This window comes from Macaca nemestrina, chromosome 4 (assembly GCF_043159975.1).
Source record: "Macaca nemestrina isolate mMacNem1 chromosome 4, mMacNem.hap1, whole genome shotgun sequence".
In the NCBI taxonomy this organism is placed as follows: Eukaryota; Metazoa; Chordata; class Mammalia; order Primates; family Cercopithecidae; genus Macaca; species Macaca nemestrina.
Genome location: NC_092128.1, coordinates 177,336,130 through 177,348,526, shown reverse-complemented (window position 1 = coordinate 177,348,526; position 12,397 = coordinate 177,336,130). Strand labels below are relative to the sequence as shown.

Sequence of the window (12,397 nt, the reverse complement as noted above, 5' to 3'; positions counted from 1 at the left end):
CACTGGAACAGCATAGTTACTGTCTTTCTCGAGTGGACTCATTCAATTCTTCCCTGAATGAAATGATTTGCCAAGCAACCTTCTAATAAATTTCTGTTAATGCTGCAACTTTTTGAGTTTTTTAAAATTGAAACCAGAAGAACTCTATCTAATGAAGAAAGTCGTTCCAGAGGAAGGGATTTGTTGATCTTCACAGTACCCAAAGGAGGTGCTCTTCAACCATTCGCTCATTCATTCATTCATCCATGTATTTAGAAAATATTTATTGGGCTCCTACCATATGCCAGGCACATTGTGCTAGATGTTGAGGATTCAGTGATGAATCTGGTCTCTGCTCTCCTGATGCTTGCAGCCTAGGAGAAAAGGGGACATTGGTTGGATAATCTGTCTCGTGAACATGCAGATTTTGAGAGAAAGATTCAGGTCTATGAAAGAGCATAGCAAAGGATGGAATCTAGACTTGTGGACATGAAGAAACAACACTTGCACTAACTATTGAATACCTAGTAGGCATTAACTCCTAGGAGAAATCAATGCTTTACCCAAATCTTTACAAAACTCTGTGATGGGAGCTTAAATAGAAGTACATAGGGAGTACCATGTGGCCCAACAGAAGTATTTTAATTTCTCTGAAAGCAATGGAAAAGGTGTCTCATAGTAGATGAGATTTTAGTTGAGGACAAAAAGGTTTTCAAAGAAGAAAATGGTGGAAGGACATTCCAAGCAGAGGGGAAAAAGCATATGCAGAGGCATGAAGGTATCAAAGTGTCAGAACAAATAGTTCCGTGTGGCCATAGGATTCAGGTGAAGGATATTTGTGAGGGAGAATTTCAGTAAGGAAGCTCGAGGGCCAGATTATGAAGGGCCTCATCTAGGTCATGCTAAAGCAGTACGATTTTATCCTGTGGGCAGTGGGGAGCCCAAGGAAGATGAACACAGGGAAGTGTACAGTAAGATTTGTGCTTTGGAAAGTTCATTCTAGGTTTCCTGAAGAACGGATTCAACCTGGGAGAGAATGGAAGATGACAGGACAATTAGGAGCTATGAACTGCCTCTGCTGTGTTAACAGCTGTTATCTGCTAAATGATCCACTAGAGGCCTGAGGTCTACTATAATCTCAGCATTCATGGGAAAAGAAACAGTTTGAAGTGTCTCCCCAAGCCTTCCTCTCCTACCTCATTCATCGCCACCATCTTGGTTGGCCCAAACTGCCTCAGGTGTGGCGTGTTGTGTGGTTCTTAACTGGTCTCTCTTGCTGTAATCCGCCCTTTTAATCTCTCTTCACGTTGCCAGCTGGTTATGCTCCTGGCACCTCTCAGCTGATCACATTCCTTCAACTCAGGGAGCTATCTGCTGCCTAAGGGTCAAGCCATAGTCCTCTCTTCCCCCACCAGCCTCTCACCCTTTGCTCACTAACACTGACTCTCCTTTACCTACATTGTCTTTAATTCTCACCTCACCCCCAAAGGAAACATTATTGTCCTTATTTTTTAGTCTCAGATAGGCTAAGTCACAGGTCACAGACAAAAGGCTACAGGCTGGTAAATTGTGGAATCACATTTTGAATTTAGACCTGGCTGACTCTGAGGCCCATGTCCTTTCTATTTGGGAATGCTAACACTGAACTCATGTTTTCCAGAGAAACAGAACCAGCAGGATACAATAATTGGCTCGTGTGATTATGGAGGCTAAGAAGTACCAGCATCTACTGTCAGCAGGTTGGAAATCTGGGAAAGCCTATTGTGTGATTCAGTGTGAATCCAAAATCCTGAGAACCAGGAGAGCTGATGGTATAAATCCCAGTACAAGGGTCAAAAAAGATGAGATATGTTATCTACGCTAAAGCAGACAGGCAGGAAGCAAAAGAGACCAAATTCCTGCCTCCTCTTCCTTTTGCTCTATTGAGGCCCTCAGCAGATGAGATATGAGATGGTGCCCACCCACAATGGGGAGTGCCATCTACTTTATGGAGTCCATCAATTCAAATGCTGCTCTTATCTGAAAACACCCTCACGGACACACACAGAAATGATTCTTAATCTGGGTATCCTGAGGCCTGTCAAATTTATCCATAAAGTTATCCATCACAACTCCACCCCTTGTCAACTTGGGCACCCATACATATCTCCTTAAACCATACTTAATCTCCAAATAAAGGTAATAATGAAGTCATAATTCCACCTAACATGATACAATCATCCTGCATACAACGAAAAATACACTGACTCCTTCCCCGGAAGATGAAGTAAAGTCCTTGAGTGATGTTTACTCTTTCCCTTGATACCTCTAATTTAAACACTGCAGTTTAAAATTCACAATACTTAAATACTATGACAAAAATCACTGGATCTTATGTGGCATGGTAAGGGAACAAGAGAGGAAAGAAAACAAAGATACACACACATGCACACACATACACACACACACACATTCATAGCAGAATGAGGAGGAAATATTTGTGACAGTTAAGTCCATTTCTGTAACTAGTTACATTATTGTAGCTGGTATTAATAACCACTTTCTTCCATTACCCATTCTGTTTTCCCTTTGCCTTCAGCAAGCACCTCAGTTGGTTATCGTTCTTTACCCAGTGGGGCAACCCAAACATTCCTTCCCCAAAGGTCTGGGTCATTACTAGCCCAGCCTGGATTGACTGTTGTCATTTTCCATTGACCTTAATCACAGGACATAGTAATACTAAGAGATACCAGAAGGTATCTCCTATAATTCAGACATACTCTTCCTTACCTTCATTGTGGAGATATAGTACAATTTCCCGTTGGTAATCAGGACCAATCACCCCGCCAATACCACAACTCCCTTCCTTGCCTGTGGTTTTTGAGGCATGAGGAGCCCAAAGTGGTTAGATAGCAGTCTTGACTTTCTGTTCAATGGAATCATCGCTGTGTCTCTTGGTAGAAGCATTCCTTCCTCCAGAAATAAGACCTCTAGCCCAGCAGAGCATAAGGTCATAAGAATAAGAAGCAAAATTTTGCTAGTGGGTAATAGTGAGTCACTCCAGTTTCCTTGGACCCAAGAATCCTGGCTATCAGAGAAGTAGCACCATGTATTGGAGGATGATACAAAGCATAGAGAGCCTTCTGGAGAACCTTGCTCTAACTCGGCGAGGTATTACCACCTAGCTGACACTAACTGCATCTGCAAAAGGCCATTCCACTGTTCTATCAAGTTAGCTGCTTCAGGATGGTGGATAACATGGTAGGAAGAGTGAATTCCATAAGCATGGGCACATTGCCACACATCTTTTGCTGTGAACTAAGTTTCTTAATCAGAAGCAATGCTGTGTAGAATATCATGGTGCTGAATAAGGCAGTCTGTAAGTCCATGGATGGTAGTATTGGCAAAAGAGCTGCATACAGGCAAAACACATTTGTATCCAAAATAAGTATCTATTCCAGTAAGAACAAAATGTTTACCCTTCCATCACAGAAGCAGTCCAATGTAATCAATCTGCCATCAGGTACTTGGCTGATCACCCCAGGGGATGATGCCATATCAAGGGCTCAGTGTTGGTCTCTACTGCCAGCAGATGAGGCACTCAGCAGTGGCCATAGCCAGGTCAGCCTTGGCAAATGGGAGTCTATGTTGCCAAACCCATGCACAATCTCCACCCTTGCCAACATGGCCACTTTGCTCAGGAATTCACTGGGAAATGACAGAGGTGGCTGGAAAAAGGATGGCAGGTATTCATAGAACAAGTCATCCTACCCATTATTAAGTCCTATTCTGCTAAGGTCACCCTTTGGTGAGCATTCATATGGATACAAATATAATCGTTTTTTTCACCTATTTATAGAGGTATGTCCAACCTACCTCTTCCAAATATTTGTCACTAACATTCTAATCTTGTTTCTTCTAAGTTCCTGACCATCCAGTCAGGATGACCCCAGCCTATGAATCAGTATATAATTGCATGTCTGGCCATTTCTCCGTCCAAGTAAAGTGAACCACCAGAAGTGTGGCTCAGATTTCTGCCCACTGAAAGGATTTCCCTTCGCCACTGTCCTTCAGGGATGGCCCAGAGAAGGCCTGTAGAGCTGCAGCCATCCACTTTCAGGTGGTGCCTGGATGTTGTGCAGAACCATCTGTAAACCAGGCCTGGGTCCTCTCTTCCCCTCTCAACTGATTCCCTACATGAAGCCATAGGGAAACTCCCATGAAGCTGGGAGAGAAGGCATAACAGGGGTGGAACCACAGACATTTGGGTCGCTTTTTCATGTAACTTACTTGTGTTTCCAGGGCCCACCTGGGACCAATCATATATACCACTTCATTTGATCATGGAGTGTTGCTTTACATGCCTGACTTTATGACTTGATGGGTCAGACAATACCCAAACCATGACGGGAAGCTCTGGTTTCATGGTAACTTGGTGGCCCACGGTTACATGTTCAGTCTCTATTTAAAGGCCCAGTAGCAGGCCAAGAGCTGTCTCTCAAAAGGAGAGTAGTTACCTTCAGATAATGGCAGGGCCTTGCTCCAAAATTTTAAAGCCCTGTGCTGCAATTTACCTACGGGGCCTGCCAAAAGCTCCAAACAGCATCCCCATCTGACGCTGACACTTCAAACGCCATTGGATATCTGCTGGATCATATAGCCTGAGTAGCAGAGCAGCAGTCACAGCATCTGGGATCTAGTGCAGAGTGTTTTCTTTTTCTAGGTCCCACTCAAAACTAGCAACTTTTTAGGTCACTTGGTAAACGGCCACTATCTGGTTAAGTGTATCATAATCCACTGTCATTCTCTATGATCTGTTTTCTGCATAAGCCAAATAGGAAAGTTGAATGGAGATACAGTGGGAATCACTACCCCTGCATCTTTCAAGTCCTTCATGGTGGTACTAATCTCTGCAATCCCTCCAGGAAAGCAGTATTGCCTTTAATTTATTATTTTTCTAGGTAGAGAACATTCTAATGGCTCTCAGCCTTTCCTACCATAATAGTTCTCACTCAACATGTTCAGGGAACCATTGTAAGGATTCTGTCAGCTGCCAGCTGGCAGAATCCATTCCAGTGGTGAATTCTGGAACTCAGGGAATAACCACAGGATGGGTTAAGAGGTCTACTGAACCCACTGGAAGATGGACCTGAGCTAAAACTCCATTGATCATTCAACCTTGATCATCCATAGAGAAATTTGGGGTCTCTCCATTCAGAGCCAGTGATATGGTTTAGCTGTGTCCTCATCCAAATCTCATATTGAATTGTAGCTCCCATAATTCCCACGTGTTGTGGGAGGGACCTGGTGTAAGGTAATTGAATCATGGGGCAGGTCTTTCCCATGTTGTTCTTGTGATAGTGAATAAGTCTTAGAAGATCTGATGGTTTTATTCAGGGGAGTTCCCCTGCACATGCTCTCTTGTCTGCCACCATGTAAGATATGACGTTGTTCCTCCTTCCCTTTCTGCCATGATTGTGAGGCCTCCCCAGCATGTGGAACTGTGAGTCAGTTAAACCTCTTTCCTTTACAAATTACCCAGCCTTGGGCATGTTTTTATTAGCAGAGAGAGAACAGACTAATGCAGTAAACTGGTACCAGTAGAGTGGGGTGCTGCTATAAAGATACCTGAACATGTGGAAGCAACTTTGAAACTGCTAACAGGCAGAGGTTGGAACAGTTTGGAGGGCTCAGAAGAAGATAGGAAAATGTCAGAAAGTTTGGAACTTCCTAGAGACTTGTTGAATGGCTTTGACCAAAATGCTGATAGTGATATGGACAATAAAGTCCAGGCTGAGGTGGTCTCAGATGAAGATGAAGAACTTGTTGGGAACTGGAGGAAAGATCACTCTTGCTATGCAGAGACTGGCAGCATTTTGCCCCTGCCCCAGGGATCTGTGGAACTTTGAACTGGAGAGAGATGATTTAGGGTATCTGACAGAAGAAATTTCCAAGCGGCAAAGCATTCAGGAGGAAGCAGAGCATAAGAGTGTGGAAAAGTTTGCAGCCTGACAGTGCATAGAAAAGAAAAAAAACATTTTCTGGGGAGAAATTCAAGCCTGCTGCAGAAATTTGCATAAGTAACAAGGAGCCAAATGTTAATCATGAAGACAATAGGGAAAATATCCCCAGGGCATGTCAAAGACCTTCACGGCAGCCCCTCCCATCACAGATCTAAAGCCTAGGAGGAAAAAATGATTTCCTGGGACTGGTCCAGGGCCCCCCTGCTGTGTGCAGCCTATGGACTTGGTGCCCTGCATCCCAGCTGCTCCAGCCATGGTTAAAAGGGGCCAAGGTACAGCTCAGGCCATGCCTTCAGAGGGTGCAAGCCCCAAGCCTTGGTAGCTTCCATATGGTATTGAGCCTGTGGGTGCACAGAAGTCAAGAATTGAGGTTTGGGAACCTTTGCTTAGATTTCAGAGGATGTATGGAAATGCCTGGATGTCCAGGCAGAAGTTTGCTGCAGGGGTAGGGCCCTCAAGGAGAACCTCTGCTAGGGCAGTGCAGAAGGGAAATGTGGGGTCAGAGCCCCCACACAGAGTCCCCACTGGGGTAGTACCTAGTGGAGCTGTGAGAAGAGGCCCACTGTCCTACAGACCCCAGAATGGTAGATCCACTGACAGCTTGCATCGTGCCCCAGAAAAGCCACAGACCCTTAACACCAGTACATGAAAGCTGCCAGGAGGGGAGTTGTACCCTGCAAAGCCACAGCGGTGGAGTTGCCCAAGACCTTGGGAGCCCACATTTTGCATCAGCATAACCTGGATGTGAGACATGAAGTCAAAGGAGATCATTTTGAAACTTCAATGTTTAATGATTGCCCTGTTGGATTTCAGACTTGCATGGTGCCTGTAGCCTTTTCGTTTTGGCCAATTTCTCCCATTTGAAATAGGTATATTTACCGAATGCCTGTACCTCCATTGTATCTGGGAAGTACCTAACTTGCTTTTTATTTTACAGGCTAATACGTAGAAAGGACTTGCCTTGTCTCAGATGAGACGTTGGACTGTGGACTTTTGAGTTAATGCTGAAATGAGTTAAGACTCTGCGGACTGTTGGGAAGGCATGATTGGTTTTGAAATGTGAGGACATGAGATTTGGAAGGGGCCAGGGGCACAACTGTATAATTTGGCTGTGTCCCCACTCAAATCTCATACTGAAATGTAGCTCCCATAAATCCCATGTGCCATGGGAGGGACCTGGTGGGAGGTAATTGAATCATGGGGGTGGGTCTTTCCCATGTTGTTCTCACGATAGTGAATAAGTCTCACAAGACCTGATGGTTTTATAAAAGGGAGCTCCCTGGCGCATGCCCTCTTACCTGCTGCCATGTAAGACATTACTTTTCTCCTCCTTCCCTTTCTGCCATGATTGTGAGGCCTCCCCAGCATGTGGAAGTGTGAGTCAATTAAACCTCTTTCCTTTATAAATTACCTAGCCTCTGGTATGTCTTTATTAGCAGCATGAGAATAGATTAATACAGTCAGTGTCCAGCAGTCCCCAAAAGGTCTGATTATTTCCTTTTCCCTAATATACCCTGTTAAGGCTGTGTGTTCCTCTGGGGAAAGCTGGGAAAAAGATTAACAGTATAAATTTTCTATAGTATAATGAGGGCTCTTCCTTGAGTGGGCCCAGTCTCACTCAAGGGGTTCTGAGTCTGTAAAAGGCTCAAGTCTGGGAATTGATTGAGGGGTCATGAGTCTGTTTTTATGATTCAAATTAGACTTTTGTTCACTTGACCTATAACTTTTCTGCTTATACAGATCAAGTAAGAATTTAGTAGGCTTCCTATCTATTTCACTTCTATGAACACTGATCAATTAGCTAATGCCAGAGTCTGTAGGAGTAGACTGTTTTGACTGCTGCTTTGACTCTGCTGTACATTACAGTAACCCTGCCCACCTTACCTTTGACTGTTTAGTGCCACTACCTGGTCCCTGCCACCCAGGAATCTATTTATTCCCATTGTGTTTGGGTTTTCCAATTCAGTAACTGTGGTTCTCATTGTGAGGTCTGGTCTACAGAAAAGAGCAATCACAGAGGTCTTCAAGAATGTTGTGGCTCCTCTCACAAATTTACTCCTCACAGTACTGGTGAAATGTATGTCTTCTACAGCCTCCCAGTGTGGATGAGTAGATCCTAAATGACAAAACCGCTCTAATATTCCAATCTCCCTAAGCCTTTGATTCCCTCCCTCTACATTAAACTAAGGTAGGTAGGTCATTTCCAATTTGCTCACAGTGGGACACCTTTGGATCTATGTTTCAACCAATAAACCAACCAAACAAACTGTTAGAGCCATTTCTAACTCCATGAACTGCAATATTAGATGCAAAATCTCTGCTTAGTGAGCCCATGTCAATAAATTCAGCCTGATCCAACTTTATGTTCCTTCTATGATTATCCCACACTTTTAGTATACAGCCCTACACATGTTCCACAGACTTCTGCCTACAGTAATTTAAAAACTCAAGCAGTTCTTCTAATTATAATTACTCTCCTGGGTCACACATGGTTCACCTTTAGGAGCCTGTTAGAACTTAAGTCAAGTTATAGGTCTGGAAGCAAAGAGGGATGGTGGGAGTGGGTCCTGAAGAGAATCAGCATTGTCTTCCAAGGCAACTGCCTCAAGTGAAGCCATTACAATTTCCTCAGGCAATGCAGGGTTAATCCTCCTGAGACCCAAGTGGACAGGCTGATACCACCGAGATGATGGTGCCATTACCTGAGAGTGGGAAGGCCATGGTCACTGGGGTTGAGGAGGCCACTTCTGCTGGGGGTAAGGAGGTCAATTCCACTGGAGATAGGGAGACGTCTGCCACCTGCAAAGCAAAATAATCAGAATTTAGGGGCTCAGTGTCCCCAGCTTCATCAGGGTCTTCCCACACCTCCCTATCCCAATTTACAGGATCCCATTCTTTCCTAATCAATGCCCTCACTTTTACCCTGTGAGGCTGGGAGCTCAATTTGTCTTGTAATTCAGCCAGCTGAAAGATAAGATTCTGTGTTTGATTTTCAGCATTTCAGCTCTGTGGCTACACATGATGAGGGTCTTTTTTAGGGCATACCAAGAAGCTCTTGAGTCATTTATGTAGCACTTGTACTGGGAGTCCCTGTTCAGCACTTCAAGTCCCTGAGCTCAGCTCATTAGGAACAACCAACCAATTCACTATATTTGTTCATTTTCCAGAAATATTTGAAAGTATTATATACAGATTCACCTATATCCTTGCTTCTCATAGGTAGTTAAGTGTATTCTATGCAGGTATTTTGTGCATTTCTATAAACAGTTTATACCATGGACTGTCATTGTTCTCTTTACTACTGGAAATAGCATAATTAGTGTCTTTAAATTTAATCAGATTAGAGATTCAATTTCAGAAACCCAAGAACTTATTTTAGAAAATTCATATTTAAAATTCTGGCTCTCTAGAACTACTCTCAGTATCAAAATCTCTATTAGGGTTCTCCACAGAAACAGAACTCTCATGTAGGTCCTCTGGAAAACTCCAATATGGATTTTGATACTGATGTACATATATAGACTTATTATGAGGAGTTAGCTCACATGATTGTGGACATTGAGAAGTCCCAGCATTCGCTGTCTGCAAACTGAAGACCCAGGAAAGCCTCTAGTATGATTCCATTTGACTCCAAAGGCCAGAGAACGAGGGGGAGCTGAAGGTGTAAATCCCAGTCAGAGGGTCAGAGAAGATGAGAGAAGCTGTCCCAGGTCAAGTAGGCAGGCAGGAAGCCAAAAGAAGCAAATTCCTCCCCTCCCTTTTGTTTTCTTAAGGCCCTCAAGGGATTGGATGATGCCCATCCACATTGGGAGGGCAATTCTCTTTATTGAGTGCACTGATTCCAATGCTACTTTCATCCAGAAACATCCTCTGGACTCCGCTAGGAACAATGTTTAATCTGGGCACGCTGTGGCCAGTCAAGTTGACACATAATTAACCATCACAGCCAAGTAGCCATGTTTAATTAGGCCATGTTTTCTGAACTATGCACCCCCTCTGCATCCTAATATCTCAAGGGTTGAGCCAAAGTATTGCTCAAAGAATATCAACAAGTGCTAATACTGCTTTTTCCCCCAAAGTCAAAGTAAATAATCAAATTTTAAAAATTTTTACATATGCGCCCTTTACAATTTTTAAAATGTCTTTGGTCCCTGTGACCAGTTGTCTAAACTAGAATTTAGTATAGGACACTGACTCTGCACTATTTATATAGTTATTTTAATTGACTGTCTCCTAAATAAGTTTGAAATTTACTGAAAAGACCACATGGTTAGTGGGAAAAGTGGGAAATTAGGCCATTGACTATTGACATACACAAAGCCCTGAAAGCCTGACTCAGTACAGTAGTGGTGTGCTAAGCACTGGGGAGACTTGAATGACTTTTGAGCTGAGAAGAAGCCCAATTACAGCTGTGCCATAGGAATACTTCTTTGACCACAGGGGCCAGGAAAGATAACAGCAAAACTTCTCAAAATGTGGTCTTCTACCAACTGGATCAGAACCCCCCAGGATCATTTTAAATGGGAACACCCAAGACCTCCAGTCAGAATTTCTGGGTGTAGGACCCAGGAATTTATATTTTAACAGTCTCCCAGATTTTAATGTACATTTTAATGTATATTGAAATTTATGAATCAGCAGATTAGATAGAGGAGAAGTGGGAGATATGAAAACCAGTTCGGTGGCTGCAGAGATTCTGCCAAAGAGAGGTGATGAGTGAATAAACTAGAGGGACTTGATCTAGAATGAAACAAGTAATAACACATGAAGGAAAAGCCAGCAATGGACAAGCAGCCAAGGGCTTCTGACCAGGGTGACCGAAGGATGGTAGGGCCATTAGCAGAAACAAGGAGGGTAGGAGAACAAGTTAGGAGGGTAGGAGAAACATATGAATTTGGTCAAAGATAATATATATGTTTGGATCTGGCCACTGTAAAAGTGAGGTGCTGGCAGGACGTCCTAGCAGGCACATGGGATGCTCTGTCATGAGCAGATATCTGCATGGTATTGTACGTCTATGGTCGACTCACATGCCTAGAAACCGAGAGACATAATGAAGCTCGGGCCATGGGGCAGGTCTTCTCGGAGTCTATTAACTTTCTCTGCTTGTGGCCAGAGATGACACCCATTGCCCGACAGCTATCTGCAGATTAGTCCATTAGTCACACAAAGGTGATGAGAACTGAGGAGAGGAAGATGAACTACCTGAAAACCAGCTTATGGTTCCCACCCCACCGGGTCTACCTGACAACAACATTTTCCAAAAGGTATCACAGTATTATTACTCTTGAGCTCTGGTTGGGATCTCTGTGCATGTCCTCATTGCAATAGTGCACCAGCAGTTCACTTTCAAAGGCAGCTTCAAAATCCTCACAGCTGTGTTTTAAACCCAGCCAATTAGATTTCACTGGAAAGTCAGTCAGGGCCAAAACCTGGGAGTAATTTCAAGGACACCTTTTAAGACCAAAAGGCAGCCTCTCAGAATTGACAGTTTCTGTAGATCCAAGTTACACAGAGCCTTTCATCTGCACATTAGCAGATGCAGGACTGGGAGGATGGACTGGAAGGACTTATCTGAAACTGGAATCATCAGGTTTCCTGAAACACACACATTTTCTTGTTTAGCTTCCCATCCACCAAGGAGGTCATCTGGGGAATATCACTGCCGGAAATATACCTAGAGGTTTTCAATTAAAATAAATTGCCTCAATCTTTGCAAATTATACAAGAACTGGCAGTGTCATACCAAGGCTACAAACTCACTCTCAGGCAAGCTCCAGGGTGACAAACTTCAGAAACCACAGATGGGGAATGAAATCCCTTCGATGCTCACAGCCTGCCCTCTGTGACCTTCTGAATGGAGTCACAGTGCCTGGTCCTCAAAAGCCCCAGGAAGCTGTCAGCAGAAGCTGTGGAAAATCCAGCCTGGTGATCAGTCCTCAGGCCTGCTTTAGTCTCCGGTTGACCCAAGGTCTTCCTGCCTGTCTCAGAGGACTCCTGGGGCCAGCTTAGGGATAGGTGGCATCACACATCCTTTCTGTAATCCACCAAGCCTAACTCATCTCAAGGACGGTAAGTAACCCTCAAGCACCTCCCAGGTCCAAACCCTCCCTGGCCTCTGATCTTTATTTCCATCAGACTCTCCTGGGCACGCAGAACAAGCAACACATTTATGTTGCTTCCCACTCTAGACCATAAACTCACTTGTATTTTTCCTTTCTGGAATTCCCCTGCTAGCTCTACAGCCCCAAGAGAGGAATTGTCCAGAGTTTGGATGAGTGACACTTGTATTGCTTACAAACTTTTCAAGATGTGAATATTTAAGATGATTCAGGACTATGCATGGTGACACATGCCTATGTCACTATATTAGTCTGCTAGGGCTGCCATAATGACGTACCACAGACTGGGTGGCT

At 43.9% G+C, this 12,397-nt stretch overlaps 1 protein-coding gene across 2 annotated transcripts in view; it reads right to left on the bottom strand.

Annotated features, from left to right (window-relative positions):
- Positions 1–12,397, bottom strand: part of LOC105472685 (potassium voltage-gated channel subfamily E regulatory subunit 2) — a 187,910-nt gene that overhangs the window by 77,467 nt on the left and 98,046 nt on the right. Inside the window, exons 3-4 of one of the 2 annotated variants that reach the window (XM_011726167.3) lie at positions 8,684–8,780; positions 278–353 (exon numbers count right to left, since the gene is read on the bottom strand). In XM_011726167.3, the coding sequence (XP_011724469.1) occupies positions 278–280 (3 nt within the window). In that variant the 5' untranslated portion in view covers positions 281–353; positions 8,684–8,780. The remainder of the gene's footprint in view (positions 1–277; positions 354–8,683; positions 8,781–12,397) is intronic. The other variant, XM_071095659.1, reaches the window with a different exon arrangement.